Source organism: Syngnathoides biaculeatus, chromosome 20, assembly GCF_019802595.1.
Source record: "Syngnathoides biaculeatus isolate LvHL_M chromosome 20, ASM1980259v1, whole genome shotgun sequence".
In the NCBI taxonomy this organism is placed as follows: Eukaryota; Metazoa; Chordata; class Actinopteri; order Syngnathiformes; family Syngnathidae; genus Syngnathoides; species Syngnathoides biaculeatus.
The window spans coordinates 14815223-14838910 of record NC_084659.1 but is presented as its reverse complement, the minus strand read 5'-3'; the positions used below and the strand labels follow the sequence as shown (position 1 = coordinate 14838910).

The window sequence follows — 23688 nt, the reverse complement described above, 5'->3', positions numbered from 1 at the left end:
TGTTTCATAAAGAAGAAAGCGATGATAGTAGATGACGAGCAATAATCTGTAATCTCTAATAAAGATGTAAAGAAAAAAAATATGGATGTTTGGCCCGCGTTGTGTTCATGTGTGTGTGTTGGTGACATTGTTTTGGGAATGTTTTTTTGGGGGGGAGGAGGGGGGGTCACACACGGTCAGCTGCCAACGTCCGTCAAGACCCGGCTGACCTCACCCCAGCCGGGCTCGCCTCTGACATCACGCGACCGTCCGTTTGCCTCGCGCCCTTGGGTCACCGTAGATCAATTCCGTAGGGGGGCAAAAAAGTAAATGGAGCATTTACAATTGGATAAAAGTTGTGCTTCGGCGCGTAGACATGTAGAATGTTGCAAGTAACAAGTGTTCAGAGTTCAAGTTGTGGTTTGTACTTTCAGTCAACCTTCTTTCCAGCCTTCCCTTTCTTCTTACCTTCCTTCATTCCTTCCGTTCTCTCTTCATCCTTCCTTCATTTCATACAATCCCACTTTTCCTCTTTTCTCCCCAATCTTGCCCTTTTTGGTACTTGGTTCCCCTTTTCTTTTTGCCCTCTCTTCCTTTTCATACCACGCTTGCCTCCTTCCTTTCTTTCCGTCAGCTTTCCTTGCTCTCTTCGTCCACTCCTTCTTTCCTACCCTCCATCCTTGTGGTCTTTCTGCCCATCTCCCTCTCTCTTTTCCTTCCTCACTATCATCTTTCCTTCATTCTTCTTGCTATCCTTCCATTCCGCCTCCTTCACATTTTCCTTCCTTCCTTTCACGTTTTTATCCTCCCTTCCAACCCTTCCTTCATTCATTCCTTTTCCAACTTCCTTTCCCTTTCCATCCACTTACATCCTTTCATCCCATCCAAGTTATTTTTTTTTCTCTCCATCCTGCCTTTTGGTACCTCGTTCCCCTCTTCTTTTTACCCTCTCTTTCCATACCACTTTTACCTCCTTCCTTCCTATATATAAGCTTTCCTTGCTCTCTTCATCCACTCCTTTTTTCCTCCCCTCCATCCTTGTGCTTTTTCTACCCATTTCCCTCCCTCTTTTCCTTCCTCAGTGTTCCCCTTTTCTCCCCATCTTCCCTTTTGGTACTTCGTCCCCCCCCCTTCTTTTTGCTCTCTCTTCCTTTTCGTACCACACTTGCCTCCTTCCTTTCCATTCATCAGCTTTCCTTGCTCACTTCATCCACTCCTTTTTTCCTACCGTCCATCTCTGTGCTCTTTCTACCATCTCCCTCATTTCCGTCCTCACTCCCATCCTTCCTTTCCCCTCCTATTCACATTTTCCTTCCTTCCGTCATTCTTTTTCAAACTTCCTCTCCCTTTCCATCCACTTACATCCTTTCATCCCATCCAAGTTAATTTTATGGTCTCCACCATTCTGATCTGCCATCCATCTTCCCTTCATCAATGCCAGGCATCCTCCTTTCCCCCCTTCCTTCCTCTGATACATCCATCTCTCATAACTCCCCTTTATCACGCCCCCGCACCCCCCCACCCCACCCCTACCCACCAAACCCAACCACTTCATGTAGTTTATATATATGTATAGGTGAAATTCCCGTTTTGGTATTTCTCGTTCCATTGTGAATATATAGATTCCAAATATGATTTTGCAAAGTCACATGCTCATCTAGATCTCGAACGGGTCGAACTCTGGTGTTTTGATTATTATTATCACGGTATTTTTTTTTTTTTTTTTTAATTTTCGCTCGCTCGCGTGCCGGTGAGCTTCTTTCCGTCGTGATTGCCGCCTAGCCCCGCCCTCCCGAGGCGCGCCGGTACGACGAATCCAACACGCGTTTTCCGAGGCGGGAGGCGTCGGGGAGGCTCGAAGAGGAAGGAGAAGCCCCACAACTTGCCCTCCCGCTGCCGTGGCGCCGCCGCGTTTTCGTCCCCGCTCGCCAGCCCCAGATGGAGGACATGGAGGTCCCTTTGGTCAACAACCTCAACGACAACAGCGACAGACTGAGGGCGAAAGGGAAAGATGTGTTCAAGGACCAGCACAAGGAGTCCGAGGTAGGTAAAAGCTCGCGAGAGGCGTTCGCGACCGTCGGAAACGGCAATATTTGGGGGTTCTCCTGTGGCGTAATTGTTGCTGGGGGGCTTTAACCCACCACCACCCACCGTGGGCGACCGAACGTGCCTTTCTTTTCCGCGGCCGTCTCGAAAGTCCGCACGCAGACGGGCGCACTCGAGGTTATTTTGGCAGGCGGCTCCTAAAAATAACCCCGCTCGTAATCCCGCATCGTGGCCCGACGCAGACACTGCAGGTGGCGAAATGTGGCCGCGTGCCGCATGGATGCCATCTCATACTTACAATACTAATATTGACACTGGCTCGTCGTGGATACCAAAATATTACGGGTTCTAATTGAGCATTAATATTAATATTCACGTTTTGCCTTGTGTGCCGTGCTGAACCTTGACGGTCCCCCCAGCGTTTTGTCAGTAACATTTTGACCTACTTTGAACACTGCAAAGGTCACATGATTTATTTAACAGCCATTCAATTATGTATGATATATGACACAAGTATGTACTGTACATATATGTATATCAGAATGATATCAGAGGTTACAGTTAATTCTTGCACATTTTCAGTGAGTTGTTTTTTTGGGGGAACAAAGTTTTGTAAATGGATATTTAGTTATTGCTTTTGAAATCTGTAATACCTGTAATTCCATTTTCAATTATTTACATCAATTAAGGAGTCACTTATGGTGTGGTGGTACACATGCCTGCCTTTGGTGCGGGTGGCGTGGGATAGGTTCCCGCTCAGTGAAGGTGTTGATATCTGCCCTGTGACTGACTGGCGACCAGTTCTGGGCGTAGGCCGCCTTTCGCCCGGTGCGAGCGAGGGATAGGCTTCAGCTTTCCCGCAAGCCTTGTGAGGATAAGCGCCTTGGACAATGACATGACATTTGTATAAATTAATTTATGATTTGTTTAGTTAATAGAGTAAAATTATAATTTTTAGTGCACCTGTAATTTAGTTTTTAATTTGGAAAAAAAGGCCAGTATCTTATATTTTTTATGTTTTTTAATTGGATTATTGTATTTTTTTAATAAAAAAAAAGTGGGTACAAAGCTTCTCCTACTTAGGTAATAAATGTATGTTTATGTAAAAAAAAAAAAAAATCAAGGATCTTTAATGAATGAATTAAAAATGTGAATTACAATAGATTGTTTATTACATAGGGTGGAACGGTGGTTCAGCCGGTAAAGCGTTGGCCTCACAGTTCTGAGGACCCTGGTTCGATCCCGGATTCACCTGTGTGAAGTTTGCATGTTCTCCCCCGTGCCTGCGTGGGTTTTCTCTGGGCACTCCGGTTTCCTCCCACATCCCACAAACATGCAACATTAATTGGACCCTCTAAATTGCCCGTAAGTGTGATCGTGAGTGGGACTATTTGTCTCCATGTGCCCTGCGATTGGCTGGCGACCATTTTAGGGTGTACCCCGCCTCCTGCCAGTTGATAGCTGGGATACGCTCCTGCGACCCTTGTGAGGATAAGCGGCTCAGGAAATGGATGGATAATTGTGACCAAAGCCGGTGTCTTTCTTCAATTGCAACAATGAAACCACTGATCAGCAACTAATAGATCACAGGGGTATCAAACTCGTTTTTGTCGCGGGCCACATTTTATTTACGGTTCCCCTTGGGGGGGCCGTTGTGACTGTGAAACCATAAAAATCTTTCACTGCCTCATCACATTTCCATATGAAATTCATGAACTCGTTTTGGAATCAGAAACCGAGAGTAATGGGTTTATTTTATTGTTGCTTGGTAACACAAAAATGCTTGTAATATCTCAACGTGATCATTTATGATACGACAATTTTCAATTTCTGGAGCAGATTTGAACAAAAATCATGCAAGTTGATGCATATAATTTGCCGTCACGGGCCACATGAAATCATGCGGCGGGCCGGATCTGGCCCCCGGGACTTGAGTTTAACACCTGCGAAATAGATGATCAAATGAACAGCTGTTTTGATTATCCATTAATTGTTCAATTTTAGTTTTTTGGACTCAATGTGAGGAGAAAAAAAATTACTTTGACTCAAAATATGTAAAGCAAGGAAACCACGTGAACTCGTGATGTTCGGCGCCGCCCTCGAAATGTTCAACCGTGACAGTTGACGTCCCTGAGGTGCTTTTAAAAAAAAAAAAAAAAAAAAAAAAACATTCCAGAACTGTTCAGCGGCAATCATCCTAAACCTGAAGTCGATCTCGCCCCACCCAAAAGGTAAACAAAGAATCTCATTATTGAATTTGTTCATGTTATGATATCGTGGGAGCCCGTGTGATGTTTGCGCGTTTTCAATTTGCATATAGAAAAAAAATTGCCTTACTGGAACTTGTCTGCATTTACTGGAGCAGATGCAGGTTTGCTTCCTCTTCACCGGCGTCACTCTTTTTTTTTTCTTTTTTTTAACTTCATACTACAATAAGAAACACTTTTTTTAAATCGTGGGAGGTGTTGCAAAACGTGGGAATATTTTTTTTTTAATTTACACTGTTTACGCTCACTGTTTTTTCCAACTTCCCCGGCAGAGCTCCATGGAGTCTCCCAACCTGGAGTTTGAATACGGCGACACGGACGCGATCACGGCTGAACTCTCAGGTCGGATTTTTTTCATTTATTTTTTTATTTATTACAATTCCCTTTGGGACACGGGTGGGCAACGTAGGGCTTGGGGGGCCGTATATGGGCCACACTTAGCATTTGCATGAACAAAAGTCTGGAACATATGTTGCATTTGTTTTGCCGTCTTTCCCTAATATTGCTGGATGAAAATGTTGTTTCATTTAAAAAAATCAGATAATATAATAGGATTATTTATTGTCAATGCTAAAATAAAATAATAAACTAGCAACATCTGTTGTAGTGATTTTCATCATGTTTTAATTTTCAAAATTAATTTAATTAAGTAATCAGTTAATTAGTTATACATAATAAAAAAAGGAAGTTATCATTCCTTAATGTAAATTAAAAAATTGGTCAAATAATTTTTCATCAACATTTAACGTTTTGTTGTACAACATAATTGGCCAATTAATATAGAATTAAAAAAATCTATTAAATAATTGGTAAATTAGTTATACATAATAAAAAATGAAGTTATTTTATCATTGGTTAATGCAAATTAAAGAATTAGTCAAATAATTTCTCATAAACATTTCATATTTTGTTGTGCAACAGAATCGGCCAATTAATATATAATTGAAAAATCTATTATATAATTGGTAAATTAATTATACATAATAAAAAATGAAGTTATTTTATTATTGGTTAATGCTAATTAAAAAATTAGTCAAATAATCTTTCACAAACATTTAATGTTTTGGTGTACAACATAATTGTATAATATATACATACAGTATAATATATTAAAAAATATATTATATAATATACAATTGAAAAATCTATTTAATTGTGAGTTAATCAGACATAACTGAGAAAATTTTGAATATTTTATTTACAAATATAATTGTTAGGGGATTTTAAATAATGATAAAATTAACCATTTTACATCAGTATTGAACATTTTTTTAAATTTCATTACAAAATTGCTTAATTTATAATACATGGTAAAATTGAAAGAAAAAAGACCCATTATTATGTTAATCATTTAGAGTTACATTTTTAATATTACAATTAAATCAATGTATAAAAATAAAACAATGAGTAAATGAATAAATACATGCATTTGCACTTTTTTAAATTAAGTTATGTATGAATTAAAAATGGTGATACATAACTTAATTAATTAACATAACTACAATAATTAATTTAATTAAATGATTAAACACTGATGCATGTGTACATGCTATTATACATATTCTTATTACATTTAATTATAAATAACATATAAGTATTTTGACAAATATTCTATTAAAACACTTAAATGCTGTCGCTAAGCCAGCAAATAAATAACTTGAGGACGACAGTATTGTGTTGCACATTAATCACCCAGAGTAAATGATCCCCCTCGCACCCCCCCTCAAAAAAGAGCATTAATCAAAAAAATTTGCATGATGACTTTGTCTTCTGTAGTCCATTTCGACAGACTTCATTTTAGGCACTGACACACGTTGATGAAACCCTGACGGACAAAAGTTCTTAAACGCGTAGAATTTGTTCAGCAGTCGTCTTCGTAACGAGTGATCGGCAAGCATCCGCTGGCCCGCGGTTTCGGCTCACAAGTTCCTCGTGTTTGTTTCCAGAGCTTTTCAGCTACACCGAAGAACCGGAGTTTGCTCTGAACAGAGATTACTTTGAGGAGGACTTCAGAAGCCATGGTACTGTTGCTGTTTGAAGAATGTGGCCTACTCATGCCATATCCCCCCGACCCCCCTCACACACTCCCCCCTTCAAGAATTATGCTTTTAAGCCGATTTGGTGTCAGATGATGGTACCCGGCGCATCAAAGCACTGCTTCTTTTTAAGCTATTGGTGGTGAAAAAATGTAAATCCTCTCTTATGCAGAATAGATGGAAGGTTTTGGCCAATCAAACGGCGCAAAAGAATTATTAATTTGATTAAAAAAAAAAAAACACTTGCATTTCAGTTCTCATTTAATTTTTCAAGACATTTCAGACTACTAGCTGGTAACCATAGGAACAGTTTTTGGGAAGGTGCAAACATGGCGTGCCTCAAGGCAGCGCTTTAGGTCCTCTCATTTTCTATTTAAAAATGACTACCTTTCGCACGAAATAAATCTGCGGATGAGTCTCTTATGTACAATGTGGGTCCTCAGATGGGTTGCCCCCCCCCCCCCACACACACACCTGCTTACTATTGTACAAAGATAAAGCGTACGTTTCCGTGCGTGTGTACTTGCGCTCTGCACATCACTCAGATGATGGCTGTCTGACAGCATAATCATACATCTGCCAAACGGTTCCCGACGCCTCCCAGCTGGGGCCCGTCGTCGGTGACGGAAGTTAACATCGCGAGGCGTTTCAGTCAAGATCGGCCGTTTTTCTGTGCACTATTATTTCATTTTTCATTTGAGACTCAAGTTGACAATTGAAAATTTACATTCCAGTCCCAGATGAGAGAAAACAAAACAAGTTTTGTCTTTTCCCCGTCGTCTTATCTTGCGTTATTTGCTTAAACATTTAACCATTCATTGTTTTGCGCACCTTCTCGGGGGGAGGAACCATGTTGAAGTGTGTTGAGGAGTTTCATTTTGACTCAAGTAGTGCTTTGCCACCGTCTGAGCCAATTACAAACCTTTAAGTGCGATTTCCACACAGATATACTACTACTAATTATCATACATACATACATACATTTTCTTCACCGCTTATCCTCACAAGGGTCACAGGGAGTACTGGAGCCTATCCCAGCTGTTAACAGGCAGGAGGCGGGGTACACCCTGAACTGGTTGCCAGCCAATCACAGGGCACATTGAGACAAACAGTCACACTCACAATAGCACCTAGGGGCAATTTAGAGTGTCCAATTAATGTTGCATGTTTTGGAATGTGGGAGGAGACCGAAGTGGTCGGAGGAAACCACGCAGGCACGGAGAGAAAATGCAAACTCCACGCAGGCGGGGCCGGGATCGAACCCGGGTCCTCAGAACTATGAGGCCAACAGTTTATCAGCTGATCCCACCATGCCGCCATACATACATCATTTGAATATTTCATAATGATTTCAGCATACACGGTCAGGAGGTGTCCTTCAAACTAACCTTCCCGTGTGGTGGTCTCCCCCCCCGGCAGCCCGAGGCAGACGTTGGATCGATCTGAGCCCGGACGACCGCCGCACGTATGTGATGAGATTACTCGACGCGTTAGAGGTGACTGACCGGGACAAGAGGCTGAAGGTGGCCCGGTCCATCCTCTACCTCGCCCAGGGTACGTAGCCCCGTACAAATACCGTAATTTCCGGCCTACAAGCTGCGACTTTTTTCACACGCTTTCAACCCTGCGGTTTATGGGCTGATGCGGCGCTAGTGTTAGCCGACCTGGTTATAAGCCTCGGTACACAGAAAGAGTTAGTGACGCGCTAACGCTAGCTCTTTCTTTGTACCGAGGCTTATAACCAAGTTCGCTCTGTAGGCCGGGAATTACGGTACTAGTTTATTGTTGAATCGGTGGGTCTACGTTCCCTTTATTTTTTTATCCTCCCCACCACCTCCTCCCACCAGGGGTATTTGACGAGTGCGACACCGAAGCGGACTTGCTCCGCTGGTCCAGGCAAAACGTCTTCCTGCTGTACGACATGGGCATCTTCACAGCCCTGCTGGAGCTTCTCAGCATGGAGATAGAGTGAGTAGGAACCAGAGACGGGTGCGGGGTAATCGCTGGATACTGCACGCTAGGTTCATCTCTGCTGCTGGGATATGTCTGATGCAGTTGGTCTAGATTTTGATATTATAGTGAAACCTTTTCTATGTTGGTTTTTGGTTACGATAATCCTGACTAAGACTCTTTTATTGAAGAAAAAAAAAAGTTATGGTCTAAAAAAATGCTGCCTACAGAGCGCACCTGATTATAAGCCTAACCCAGTACATTTGTAAAGGAAATACCATTTTGTACATACATAGGCCGCACCCGTGTAAACGTGTCCGCATCAAAACCGATATTGAAACACAAGATATTTACAAAGAAAGATGGTACACAGAGATTTTAACGCTACCGCTAACTTTAACACTAGCGCTAATTCTGCGCTAACACAGAGTTTTCAAACTTTTTAAAGTTTTACTGGTAAAAGAAAAAAAACAGCCACGGCAGCTACACAGTAGCAACACGGTAGGACCACACTATCAGGGCCAGTTAAAAAAAAAAAAACATACCTAAATCACTGAGACGCGGCAGTAACACAGCAACAACGTGCTAGTGCAGCGTTAATGCTAGCACGGTGCTGACAGGGCTAGTTAAAAAAAAAACATACTGGTAAAAGTCACATCATCGCACATATATTCCACCGGTCTCACTCTTACCTTTTCTGCTCGAGTGCTCCCTTGCGGCCGTTAGAAAAAGTGCACAAATTAGCCGCATCACCCCATAAGCCGCAGGGTTACAAACATGTCAAAAAAGTCGCGTGTTATAGCCCAGAAATTACGGTAATATGCAAAAAAAAATGGATTTGTATGTGTTTTGTAGCAACAACCAAGCATGCAGCAGCGCGGTGAGAAAGCCCGCCATCTCCCTTGCCGACAGCACAGAACTGAGGTGAGGAATATAGACGCCAGCTTCATGTTATTTTCTCCAAAAATCCAATTTCATCCATCTATTGTATCCTCGCTCGCACGCTTGTAAACAGATGCAGCATCCTCGAAAATTGCATTTTACCGGCAGTTCCGTTCAAAAAGTGAAACTCGTGCAGACTCATTATCATTTCAGTGTTTGTGAAGGGAATCTATCTAATGAGTTTTACCCCCCCCCACACACTCCCCATCCCTACAATATTCTAATTTGTCTCTCAAGGGTGCTGCTCAGCATCATGTACCTGATGGTGGAGACCATCCGAGTTCAAACGGAGGACGACGGACCGCAGTGGAGGGCGGCCAGGGAGGCCTTTAAGAACGAGCTAGGTGTGTAGCGAGGGAGCACGCCTGACGCGTGTCTGTTGGGAATTGTGTTATTGACGCCGCCCCCCCCCCCTCCCATCCCGCTCAGCCGCCCCCCTGTACAACGGCGAGCCCTTCGCGCTGCTCCTCTTCTCCATGGTGACCAAGTTCTGCAGCATGAGCGCACCTCATTTCCCCATGAAGAAAGTGCTCCTCCTCCTATGGAAGACGATCCTGGTGAGGACTGTGGCGCTCGTGAAGCCGCGGGACGCCACGCCGCTAATGGCTAATGCTAACTCCCCCGTCCTGGTTTCCCCAGTTCACCTTGGGAGGCTTCGAGGAGCTGCAGGCGATGAAGGTGCTGGGGCGCGAGCGTCTCCGGCTGCCCCCCCTCCCCGAGGACAGCATCACGGTGGTGAGGGCCATGAGGGCCGCCTCGCCCCCCGCCTCCGCCATGGAGCTCATCGAGCAGCAGCAGCAGCAGAAAAGGGGGCGGCGGAGTCGCAGGGTACACAAACGCCTGTACTACACGCACACACACACACGTACACCACTCGCATCAAGTACAGTGCCCCCCCCCCAACCCCCTCCGATTTGGTGTTATTCATGAATTGACATAATCATATTTCCCCCCCCCACCCTTGTAAAATCAAATCCCATTGATTGAAAGTTCACATTTTTTCCTCCTTTTTCTGCCAAGCCTTCATCCAAATCGGAACGTGGTAATTGGTGTCAAGGAAGTACAGACGACTGCTATTACAAATCAACTGCCTTCAGTCCGTTTCCAGCCTTTCCAAAACAACCAGAACTTGTTTTTCCCCCGACAATCAACAATCACACAAAATACTGAAATATTTTTGCTTATTAGCCACTTTTGCTTTCACTTTCACTCAACTGAATTGTAGCTTTTTATTTTTTTCCGTTTTCTCCCACGCTTACAGTTTTGATCAGTTGATTGCTTTTTTTTTTTAAACGTGATAAAAAAACCACAAAAAATATCGAGGGTGGGGGGGAGAAAATACAAGGCAATAGTGCCCCTAAATGTTTATGACTGGCTATATTAATATTTTAATTATAACCCTAAAATACTTAAGCAAAGCAAATTTATTTGTATAGTGCATTTCATACACAAGGTAACTCAATGTGCTTTCCGTGATTAAAGGCATTTGAAAACAAAATTAAAAACGGCATAAAAACACAAAATGTAAAAAAAAATATATAGAATAATAATACAATTTCAAACTCCTTTCAACCTTACCATAAAAAAAGTGATTTATACATGATTTTGTGTGTGCATGTAACTCTCAACTACAACCCAAGCTAAAGTCACCTCCTCCCCGACGTTTAATTCTTCTCTGTGTCGGGATTTATAATTTCAACATACTTCCTTTAGACCAGTTCCTACTTTCCCCACACGAGATGTGACTTTTTGTCGCCAAATCGCTCGGGATAACTTTCAACCCGAATAGAAAATCAAATATGCGCAACAACCCTCCGGGGACCAATTTGAACTAACGTCACACATCGTCAGCGCTAACGCACAATCCACACTTACAGTAACCAGCGACTAACAGTTCTTTGTTCTGTTCTGTTCAGTCCCCCCCCCACCCCCACATTCCATGAAAGCGATCCTTTTCTAACTCATCCGCCGATAACAGGGCTCGCCTTCGCGGTGTCTCATTGCCCGTCTTCCTTGTGTCCCCACAGAGTGCCTTTGTTGATAGCTTGGAAGGAGACAGTCCCTTTCCCAAGAAGCAGGTCTTTACCCGCAAATTCCCACTTTTCATTTCCTTTTCTGCATTTTCCGTCTGCATCGAGCACCTTCTTCTTTTTTTGTTTGTTGTTGTTGTCATTGCACTCCGCCCCCCCACCTCCCTTTGTCTTTATCCCCTTTATTCCCTTTCTCCTCATACAGTCACCGAAATCAATTAGCAATTGTTTTTTTTCCCACTTTATAATTAACGACAGGTTTCCACTGAGCAGCACAGCTCACTTCACCCCCCCCCCCCCGCTACCGCCAACACAATCATGCTCTTTAGACACTGAAGGCTCACTAAAATGCACTCATCAAAGAAGTGGGTTGATAATTTCAATTTTTTTTTTTTGCATTTGTCCGACGGTCTGCCTCTTTGATGCGTGTCATTGAATGCAAATGGTAAAAAAAAAAAAAACCCTCCCCACATAGCAGAGAATGGCTTTTTTTCATACAGTAGAGAATGTCCTCGTCGTCTTGCGGTGCGGCGAATCCCGGCGTCGCACCGTGCCCCGCCGCCAGCTCCGCTGACGTCCACGGCGCCCGACTCATGCCTGATTGCTTGCACGACCGGCACGCTCGTTCGCTGTGGCGACGGCTCGTCCGCCCGAATTGTGTGCGCGGGGGCTCGTTTACAGTTTGTGTCTTGCGCTTCTATTTTTTTGTTTTGTTTTTTGAATGCACAGTGAGCTTCTTTTTCAGTATCAATAGAAAAGTGTTGCCTGTTGAGTCAGAAACGATGCTAGTGCTAGCTTTTACACTCAAAATCAAGTTTTGGTCCGTCCAACAAACTGGAAAAAGTGCAGTGCCGTCATTACTTCCAAATGCACTGTGCTGTACTGAAAGTACCGTAATTTCAGGCCTACAGAGCGCACCTGATCATAACCCTCACCCAGGACATCTGTAAAGGAAATACCATTTGGTACCTTCATACTCCGCACCTGTGTAAAAGCCACAAGTGCCCACGTTGAAACCCACATTGAAACACAAGATATTTACAAAGACGGTAGACAGAAAGAGTTTAACGCTGGGTCGGCACTAACGCTAACAGGGCCGGTTAAAATAAAACTTACCGGTAAATATCGCTGACACACAGCAGCAACACGCCAGCGCAGAGCTAACGCCAGCGCAGTTTTAACAGGGACGATAAATATCACTTCATTTGGTACATACATGTGTAAAAGCCGCAAGTGCCCACATTGAAACACGAGATATTTCCAAAGAAAGACGGTACACAGAAAGAGTTTTCAAAGTTTTAATACCTTAGCTTAGCTCAACATAGCAACAACATGGTAGGACAAACAGGGCTGGTAAAAAAACACAAAAAACATACCGGTAAAAAACAAAACAAAAAAACAGCCGCGGCAGCTACACAGTAGCATCATGGTAACACTAGCGCAGCGCTAACAGGGCTAGTTAAAAAAAAACATACGGTAAAAGTCACTTCCTCAGCATATACAGTAAATACTCGGCTCTTGAACGTCTCCTGTCTCGAACAAATCATTTTTCGAACGAAAATTTCCAGATTTTTTTGCTTGAACGCTTGCGACAAGACCTGGAAATAACATAACGCGTGCGGTCCGACCAGCTGACCCACGACGCGGTTTGCTGTGAATTCCCACGCCGCCGAAAAAGCCAGAAATAAGATAACGCGCGCCCCCCGACCAGCTGATCCACGATGCACGTTGTTCTTGTGTATAACGCAGCCTCTGTACGCAGACATGGGAAACATTGATTTGGTTCTCGAACCGCCTTCTGGAACGGATTGTGGTCGAGAACCGAGGTTATAGGGTATATTCCACCGGCCGTGAGAAAAAATGCACAAATTATCCGCGTCACCGCATAAGCCGCAGGGTTGAAACCGTGTGAAAAAAGTCGCGGTTTATAGGCCGGAAATTACGGTACTTGTTCTCTCGCGGCTACGCTTGCATCTACCTTTTTGCATAATAACGAGTGTAAAAGGTCATGGTTGTAATGCTTCCTGCCCCCCACACCCCCATCCCAGCCGCTGGTCAAACAGGACAGCCTGGACACGTACAACGAGCGGGACCCGTTCAAGAACGACGACGTCCGCGACGACGAGGAGGACCCCGACGACCCCGACGGCGGCATGGAGGGCGAGGTGGACCCTTTGGACCGCGACGTCATCATCCAGCCGCCGCCGCCTCTGCGGCCCCCCACCGAGAGGGTCAACTTCCCCAAGGGCCTCCCCTGGGCCCCGAAAGTCAGGTTAATATTGCTGTGTTTAATTATTTGAAGACATTTTATAAAGTTTTTGTTGTTCATTTATCAGTTATTTAAATAATTTTGGATTTCTTATGGTCAATCAAATATATTATTTAATTAGCCAATTAAATGTATCATATTTTACGTTATAATTTGTTTAGCCTGTTCAATATTGTAAATCTCGTGCTGTGCTGCCATCTTGTGGCATCTCTAGGCAGTTGCACACCTTTTCAGGCGGGCGGGATGTCATTTTTAATTGTAATTGTAATTTCCTCGATTCGCGGCCGATCTCGGTCCCCCCCTCCCCTTCCGCACCCGCGACCGCAACCCGTCTTGATCGTTTCCTGTGCACGTGCAGGGAGAAGGACATCGAGCACTTCCTGGAGACAAGTCGGAACAAGTTCATCGGCTTCACCCTCGGAAAGTCGGTACCCGCCGGCCGGTATTCGGCTCCCGTGAGGGCTGTCCCAAGGTTCTATCCAAGGTTGGCTGCCAATTGTGTTGCAGTGACACCGAGACCCTCGTGGGCCTTCCCCGACCCATCCACGAGAGTGTGAAGACTCTGAAACAGGTGAGCGAGCGACTCTTATGGTCCCGGAGATGAAATACGAAGCTGTATTACAATACTGTTGTGCAGTCGTACCTCGATTTTCAAACCTCTTTGTTTTCCTACAAATCGCTTTTCGAACGACAATTTCGAGATTGTGTTTGCTTTGGTATTGGAACACCCCGGCCGGCTGACCCACGACGATTTGTCATTGTGCTTTCGAACTCACCCCCGAAAAAAACAGAAACGACGTAACGACGTTGCTTTTTTTCTTTTGTTCTATTAACCAAACCTCTAGTTGCAAGTTAAATTTTTTTGTATGTTATATACTTTTTGTGCCAATAAAAAAACATTGTGATTTTTCACCCCTCATTATTGCTTGTTTAAAGTTATTCTGCACTTTTGTTTATAAATAAAAAGGTTTACAATGCATGGGGCCGAGTCGCCACAGATACGGCAATGCACTCGCAGCCTAGCATACTCTACAGTGCTAAAGCATACATTTTAAGTAAAAAATAAATATATATCTTAAATGATTTAATTATATAAAGTATTTAAACTAAACCTGTATTTCTACTAAGTAGTTTATTATCAAGAAAACCTAAAAAAAAAACACTTTAAAAAAGCAATTTTTTTAGGCTTGGAACGCATTATTTCATTTCCCATTCATTGTAATGGGAAAACGCGCTTCGGTTTTCGAACGTTTCGGTTTTCAACCGGCCTCCCGGAACGGATTGTGTTCGAGAACCGAGGCACCACTGTACTTGAAAACTGAAAACTGTGTCCAAGTTCTGCTTGTCTCATTAAATAACCTTCCGCACCGTTCTGCAGCACAAATACGTGTCCATCGCCGAAGTGCAGATGAAACGCGAGGAGGAGCTCCAGCAGTGTCCGCTGAGCTTGGTGACTTTTTTTTTTTGTTTTTTTATAAATCTTTTTCTCTCTAAATGCCCCCCCCCTCCCCCGAACTGCTGTACCTCACGTGCCGCTACGCAGGGCGAGGAGGAGGTGGAAGAGACCCCCGCCGAGGTGCTGTACCTGGGCATGCTTCCGAACCTCTCGCAGTACGTGGTGAGTTGCTGTCGGCCGGGATGTACGTCGACACCCCCACAGCCCCCCCCCACCCCACTAAATAGTATGCTTGTTGTATTTTTGTGTCCCCCCCCCCCTTCCTGTCAGATCGCCCTCCTAAAGCTGCTGTTGGCCGCGGCGCCGACCTCCAAAGCCAAAACGGACTCCATCAACATCCTCGCCGACGTGCTACCTGAGGAGATGCCGTAAGTGCGGCCGCTGACTTGTATTTTGTGCATCAACATTGTACATTTTGAAAAATATGATAATCATGACCTCATTTTTAAAAAATGTTGTATTTAAAATTAATTTAGTGGGAATTAGACTACCAATTGTTTCATCCATAAAAGCTCCAATTTTTATTTGAAAAGATTCATTGTACTGGGTCAATCTTATTAATAAGAAATATATATATCATGTATATTTTATGAAATACAATAAATCAATTAGAAAATTCTTTCAGGAAATACATATTTTCAAGTTAAATTTCTATGTAAATTGTTGATTTGTTATTTTCATTTGAATATTGAGAACATGTTTAATAATTAGTAATGGAGGTAAATGGGTGAAAATTAAAAAATATGTATATTAATGAAAAAATGGCCAAAATGTGAGTGTAGGTAATGTAAAGTACTGGTTGTTTTAACTAATAAATAATTGTATTTTATTTATCTTTGAGCTGTTAACCATTTTTTTAAGAAACCAAAAATCTGAAATGAGTAACTTTTAATAATAATAAATCAATTGAGAAATGTTTTAATGTGGTTCATGAATTTTTAATTAAGTACATTTAGGAAAAACAGCAAAATGGGTAAAGTAATAATTTGAATAAATGTCAGCTAGTTTAAAATTAATTAAAATATTCATCATCATATCTTATGTTCATATTGCATCAACCAATGATATTAAAAAGTAAATAAAATGATAACGTGTAAATTAAAATTATTCTTTAATTAATTAATTTAAAAAATGTTTGAACAGAACATGTTTACCAATTAGTAATCGAGGTAAATGGATGAAAATTAAAAAATATATATTTGGGAATGTAAATGAATGAAATGTAGGTAAAGTTTATTTTAACTAATAATTAATTGTATTTCATTTATCTATGAGCAACCATTTATTTAAGAAACCAAAAATGTGAAATTAGTAATTTTTAATAATAATTTATAATAATAATAAATCAATTGACAAATGTTTTAACGCAGTTCATGAATTTTTAATTATGTACATTTAGAAACACAGCGAAATGGCTTAAGTAATAATTTGAATCAATATCAGCCCCGTAGCTCAGTGGTTAGAGCACTGGTTTGGTAAACCAGGGGTTGTGGGTTTGTATCCCACTGGGGCCTCCACTCCCTGAGAAGGGTTGCGTCAGGAAGGCCATCCGGCGTAAAAATTGTGCCAAACGTATATATGCGTTCATCTGAGATGACACGCTGTGGCGACCCCCGAAAGGGACAAGCCGAAAGAAACACACATCAGCCATTATACTAGTTTCAAATGAATTAATTCAAATATTCATCATCACATCATATTTTCATATTTCATCAACCTATGGTATAACAAATAAATAAAATGGTAACATATAAATCCAAAATTATTCTTTAATTAATTTTAAAAAAATAAAATTATTATTTTTTTCAATTTCAGCCGGCAGAAATTGGCTAAATGAATCCAAGAACTATTGCAGGGCTTCTGATGTCGTGCGTTTGCTCGGCCGACGTCGCTCACCCGCGCATGCTTGTGTCTCCGTCCAGAATCACGGTCCTCCAGAGCATGAAGCTGGGCATCGATGTCAACCGGCACAAAGAAATCATCGTCAAGGCCATCTCCGCCCTGCTGCTGCTGCTCCTCAAACACTTCAAACTCAACCACGTCTACCAGGTGCCCTGTATCGTTCAACTAACACTGCCCCCTGCTGGCGGGTACACAGCGCAGCGGCGCTGCAGCTATTTCAAGTGATCTAGCATTTGTTGAATGTACTAAATATAAACCAAAATATGATGCAAAAATTAAATCATCTCCTCCTCCTCCAGTTTGAGATCGTCTCCCAGCATCTGGTGTTTGCCAACTGCATCCCGCTCATCCTCAAGTTCTTCAACCAGAACATCATGTCTTATATCAGTGCCAAAAACAGGTAGGATATATATTTACATATAAAAATACATGTATACCGTAATTTCCGGCCTACAAGCCGCGACTTTTTTCACACCCTGCGGTTTTATGCGGCGATGCAGCTAATTTGCGCATTTTTTTCTAACGGCCCCAAGGGGGCACTCGAGCAGAAAAGATAAGAATGAGACTGGTGGAATATATGTGCCGAGGATGTGACTTTCACCGGCCCTGTTAGCGCTGCGCTAGCGTTAGCGGTGTGCTCGCGTGTTGCTGCTGTGTTCCCTGCAAAATCATTTCTATAGAAATCGATAGAATTCTATAGAAATCTATAGAATTTCTATAGATTTTGTACGGAACAACTTGTTCGTTTGAACTTTGGCTGTGATTTTCTATAGAAATTCTACAGAACAGAATTTGTATAGAAATTCTATAGGACTTGGGTCCTAAAGTTCTATAGTTCTTTAGAATTTTTTTACCAATGTTCAATAAAAAAATATTTATCAGGGTTACTGGCGTGTCTCAGGTGATATTTTAACCAGCCCTGCTAGCGCTAGCGTGGCGTTAGCGCCGTGCTAGCGTTAACCTCTTTCTGTGTACCGTCTTTCTTTGTAAATATCTCGTGTTTCAATGTGGCCACTTCCAGCTTTTACACACCTGCGGCGTACGTATGTACCAAATGGTATTTCCTTTACAAATGTATTGGGTCAGGGTTATAACCAGGTGCGCTGAGTAAGCCAGGAATTACGTTTTTTTTAACCCCGCTAACGTCTGTAATTTGTCCTCGCTAATGGCTGCAGACAGAGGAACAAGTTTACAAATGCAACATTCCTCGCGACCATTCAAATCCATCCATCCATTTCCTTGGCCACTTATCCTGATGAGGGTCGCGGGAGTCTGACACAATTACAAACCTTTAAGTGCGATTTCCACACAGATATACTACTACTACTACTACTACTCCTTATCATCCACACATACATGTTCTTAGCCGCTTATCCTCACAAGAGTTGCAGGGAGTCCTGGAGCCTATCCCAGCTGTTAACGGGCAGGAGCGGGGTACACCCTGAACCGGTTGCCAGCCATTTGCAGGGCATATCGAGACAAACAGCTGCACTCACAATCACACCTCGGGACAATTTAGAATGTCCAATTAATGTTGCATGTTTTTGGGATGTGGGAGGAAACCGCAGCGCCCGGAGGAAAGCCACGCAGGCACGGGGGAGAACATGCAAACTCCACACAGGCGGGTCCGGGATTGAACCTTTGACCTCAGAACTGTGAGGCCAACGCTTTCCAGCTGCGGCACCATACTGCCCTCTTTAAATCAGAAAATCCAATTTTAATTTAGGAACACGTCGCGTCTTGTTTGTGTTTCCTTTGCCAGTATTTGTGTGTTGGACTTCCCCCACTGCGCCGTCCACGAGATGCCCGAGCTCACCGCCGAGAGCCTGGTGAGTCCAAACTCACCGCTCGAGCCTCAGCGGACGAGAAGTCACTCTGTTGTGGTCTACCTCGTCAGGAGGCTGGAGACAACGCCCACTTCTGCTGGAGGAACCTCTTCTCCTGCATCAACCTGCTCCGAATCCTCAACAAGCTGACCAAGTGGAAACACTCTCGGACCATGGTCAGCTCCGACGCGTGCTATATCGACAATACATATTTCATAACGACACATCACAGATCGCAAATGTCAATTGCCCACACTGTCAGGGCAGCTAAAAAAAAAAAAAAATGAGAAAAAGACGCTCCTGCTTCTCCCCCCGTCAGATGTTGGTGGTCTTCAAGTCGGCCCCCATCCTGAAGCGAGCGCTGAAGGTCAAGCAGGCCATGATGCAGCTGTACGTGCTCAAGCTGCTGAAAATCCAGACCAAGTACCTGGGCCGCCAGTGGCGGAAGAGCAACATGAAGACCATGTCGGCCATCTACCAGAAGGTCCGCCACCGTCTCAATGACGACTGGGCCTACGGGAATGGTAAAGTCTTGCGGCGGGGCTCTCACACACATGCGCACACCAAAAAATACACATATGCAATAGACATATAATAATAATAATAATATAAATATCCTACTATACATAGTGCCTAATTATATAAATGATAATGCATGTGTCTCCCTATGTTTATCCATCCATGTGAAATAGAATGCAATCCCCCCACCCACCCACAGTGCTCCTCAGCAGTCGGGATGCGGTTGCCATAGCAACAGGGGAAGGGTACTTTTCAGGGTCATCATCCCTTGTGAGAGATCAAAGGATCTGTCGCATATTTAAAATTAAAAAACAAGAAGCAGGAAAGGAGGAAACAAGAGGCAGACTTACATACTTTTTTTTTTTTTGCTCAATGATAATCACATTAGATTTTTAAAATTATGATAATTGTAGATGCAGTTAAAAAAAGGATTAAACAGGTGACTGTGCAATATGTGAATTTGTCCGTTTTCATGGTAAAATAATACTTCTGGTTTTCAAATTTTTTTTCCCACAACTTCTTTCATTTCCCATAATTTACCCATGTTCTAAATAAAAGATGGAAATATAAAATAAAAATGTAAAAAATATAAAAGTGTATTCCTATATTTACATATAAATTTCAGGCATGAGCATTTCACGGAAACAATCGTTCCGTTACCGCGTCGTTACCCAGCCCGAGAAAACACGGAACCGAAAGTCCGTTTCCCGGATCTCAGGGTTTACTTTTAATAAAATTCGCCCATGTGTGGAATGTAAAACAAGTTCTCAACGAAATACAACAATCTGTATAAAACGAACCTACATGAAACCCTTTATTTTTATTTTTGAGTTATTCATATCAGGCTCACTCAAACGCTAGTCAAACATGTCGGCTGCTAAGCGTAAAAGACAAAATGCTCAAGCCTGCTAAGGCTTTATTCTGAAGTACATGTAAAAACCGGTTTCCATGAGCATTATCAATGGGAACCGAAAAATTGTTTCCCACCGTTTCCCAGGACAAAAATCAATGGAACCGAAAGATCGGTTACCATACTTGCCGAAATCCTCATGCCTGTATTTTATATGATATATATATATATATATATATATATATATATATATATATTTTAGATATGTGTTCCTGTATTTTTGTGTTCTTTGTGAAAGGGTTTAATTTAATAATAAAATAATGACACCGATTTTTCAAATTTGTAATGAATTTATGTTGAATTAATGAACCAAATATTTTATTGTACCATTCCTCCTGCCCGTTGACAGCTGGGAGAGGCTCCAGCTCTCCCCGCGACCCTTGTGAGGATAAGCAGCTAAGGAAAGGGATGGATATTTTGTTATATTTATTTTGTTTCTTAGAATCAATTTAATTCTGATTAATTTGCCATTTTTAATGTAAAGTAGCCGAACTTTCTTACTAATATTTTTGTATTTTCGTTTCTTAAATTATTAATAATATCTTTGCATTTTTCAATTTTATTTGATTATTTTAATTATTATTAACCACTGATTCAATGAATAAAAAGTGTTGGAGTATTTTATTTAGTTACAAGCGATAAATAAGTCTATATGTTTATAGTCATGTGAAAAGTATTTTGAAAATATCAAAATGAAAACAGCAAAACTTTCTTAGGAATATATTTGTTATCAATAATGAAATGTATTTGCATTTTTTAAATTGTGTTTGATTATTGTAATTATTAGCCACTGAGCTAATGAAAAAAGTATTTTATTTATTTATAATATGATTATAGTCTGGTGACAAATACTGCGTTTTAATTGTAAACGTGACGTCCACGTCCCGCAGATATCGACGCGCGGCCTTGGGACTTCCAAGCGGAGGAGTGCGCCCTGCGGGAGAGCATCGAGAAGTTCAACGGCCGGCGCTACGACAAAAACCGCAACGGCGACTTCGCCCCCGTGGACAACTGCCTGCAGAGCGTACTGGGGCAGCGCGTGGACCTGCCCGACGACTTCCACTACAGCTACGAGATGTGGCTGGAGAGGGAGGTCTTCTCGCAGCCCATCGAGTGGGAGGGCCTCCTGCAGGAGCCGTGACGACGGGTGGGGTGTGCGGTGGTGGTGGTGGTGGTGCCGCCGGGGGCAGCGTAAGACGTTCCTATCACGGCCCCGAACGCTCACATGGACGAGGCGGCCAGGAACTGAGGTAGCGTTTCCTGATAATCTCAAAGCGGGGGTCACCGGATCTCCGGGGATCCGCGAGCCATGGCTTTGGGGTCCACAAAATAATCAGCATTACATTTTATATTATTTTAAAAAAGAAAAAAGCATAACTACATGTGGGGACCAGCGCGCCAATAAAAAAAATAATACCGTAATTCCCGGCGTACAGTGCGCACCTGGTTATAAGCCTCGGTACACAGCTGGCTAGCGCGGCGCGAACGTTATCTTTCTGTGTACCGAGGCTTGTTGCCAGGTGCCCTAATGCCAGCCCCGTGCTAACGTTAGCGCCACATCGCCACAAAAACTGGAGGTTAGCTAGCAGGGCGTGAGTGTTACTCTTTCTGTGTACTGAGGCTTGTAACCAGGTGCCCCAACGCTAGCGCCGTGCTCACGCTAGTGCTGCATCATCGTATAACCCGCAGGCTAGCTACTGCGGCGCGAGCATTAAACTTTCTGTGTAGCGAGGCTTATAACCGGGTGCGTTAACGCTTGCCCTGTGCTAATGCTAGCACCGCATAAACCGCAGGCTAGCTAGTGCGGCGCAAGCGTTAAACTCTTTCTGTGTATCGAGGCTTATTACCAGGTGCGCTAACGCTAGCGCCACATCACCGCTAAACCGCAGGGTTGAAAGCGTGTGAAAAAAGTCGCGGCTTGTAGGCCAGAAATTACGGTACATGAAATACGGCACGATGTTGCGACGAGCCGGTGCATATTATTTGAAAGGTTTTAGCCAAGTGAGATCTGGCACCAATACTGCCAAGCCTTACAAATACAGTCTATGAAGTTTTTTACAACAATACTTTAATATTTATAAGTTTATATTGTACCTGCGGATGAAATAGGCAAGCTTGCGGTCAAAATGGACCCGAGCCGTCCATTCGAGCCAGCCGAGCCTTTCGTTTAATGGCAATTTTTCTCGTTGCCTCTCTCTGTAGCAACCGTCTTATTTGCAGTCAACGAATGCAAATATTTGGGTTAACGATCTCAAATTTGAATAAGAAATGCCGATTAAATGAGACGCACTGGTCAGGTATTCATTTTTCAAATGATGTCGACTTTTTTTGAGGACACCCGTTTCTAATTGCCAAAACGACACAGCAGCTGTAGGCGGGGAAAATGAGGCTAATTGTTATTGTTTTGTGACAAACAAAATGTGACGCATTTTAAATTTTAAGACTTGAGGGATGGTATTAATCTGCCCAAATACTGCACAAAAAAAAGAAGAAAAAAAAAACACATCCAGTACTTGCGCTGCGCCTTCACAAGCACATTGTCAATTTTTAAAGTTAAATTTATTTTTATTTTCTCGACTTGACCTGCCAACAACGTGAGCTTCAGGGCAATGCCGGGCTCCACTGAAGCACAACACACAATTGTCAATGTGTCAGATGTTGTATTTTATTCTTATTTCAAAGAATTATTTTGATGTCCACTTCTGTATTTCTTTTTGAATGTGCATGATGGCCACGTATTTTTTTTTTAATGTTCTGTTATTGTTTGCAAATGGGTAAATGTCTCAGAAGAATAATATACTTGTAGAATCTCAGGTTTACACAGATGCTACGTTGCAAAGCTTTTATCACGATGAGCTCCTGGACACTTGCACATTCTTGTACTGAACATTAATAACGACATTGTTACATTTGTGCCGAAATATGAGTGGCATTTTTACTTCCTCACTCTTGCCTCCGTTATGCCAAATGTGATTTATTTTATACTTCAAAACTGTACAGTCTATGAAAATAGACTTATTATATCTTAATAGAATATGTCAAAAGTGTTACGGTTCTTGTCATGATGTCTATCCGGGTTTTTTTTTTTGAGGGTATGTGCAATTATGGATCAGCAGAGGCTTTATTTGAGATATTAAATACATAACATGACAGTTACCTATTAAACAATGTGGGGAAAAAAACATCTTTGAGTTTGATTTGTGAAGAAAGACATACACAGTTTCCAATCTCCTCTCAAATATGCATCATTTTAATTATAAACAAGCAAAAGCATATTTATATCATATCCTATCTCCCAATTTTTGGGATAATAAAGTGTTTTTGCACAAGATTCCCCCTAAAAACACAAAACAGGAGACTATAGTTTCGTAAAGTCGTTCAATTTGGTGAAATGTTCGAGAACAGAGCGCAAATATGTTACGAAAATAAAAAATGTCAAAAGATATATAAATTTAGTTCTTTCATTTTTATTCAACATTTTATTTCGCTTACAGTCACGTAAATGACTACCGGATATGAAAACTTTGAACTCTAACTTTCGACCAATCAACGAGCC

General features: G+C 42.4%; 1 protein-coding gene across 4 annotated transcripts; it reads left to right on the top strand.

Annotated features, from left to right (window-relative positions):
• The first annotated feature begins 1768 nt into the window (after positions 1–1768).
• strip2 (striatin interacting protein 2) lies at positions 1769–23301 on the top strand. Of its 4 annotated transcripts, none has more exons than XM_061807559.1 (22): positions 1769–2022; positions 4565–4634; positions 6239–6313; positions 7748–7882; positions 8176–8296; positions 9134–9202; positions 9458–9564; positions 9650–9777; positions 9860–10048; positions 11248–11298; positions 13299–13522; positions 13878–13943; positions 14027–14090; positions 14898–14969; positions 15063–15137; positions 15246–15343; positions 16898–17024; positions 17177–17277; positions 18640–18706; positions 18775–18879; positions 19023–19187; positions 21023–23301. In XM_061807559.1, exons 1-22 carry the CDS (start codon positions 1918–1920, stop codon positions 21605–21607), a joined length of 2799 nt encoding a protein of 932 aa, XP_061663543.1. In that variant the 5' UTR covers positions 1769–1917; the 3' UTR covers positions 21608–23301. The 4 variants fall into 4 exon arrangements, with proteins under 4 accessions (XP_061663543.1, XP_061663545.1, XP_061663544.1 ...); XM_061807561.1 differs by having other exon boundaries at positions 19023–19227; positions 21023–21416; XM_061807560.1 differs by lacking the exon at positions 11248–11298.
• The last annotated feature ends 387 nt before the right edge of the window (positions 23302–23688 follow it).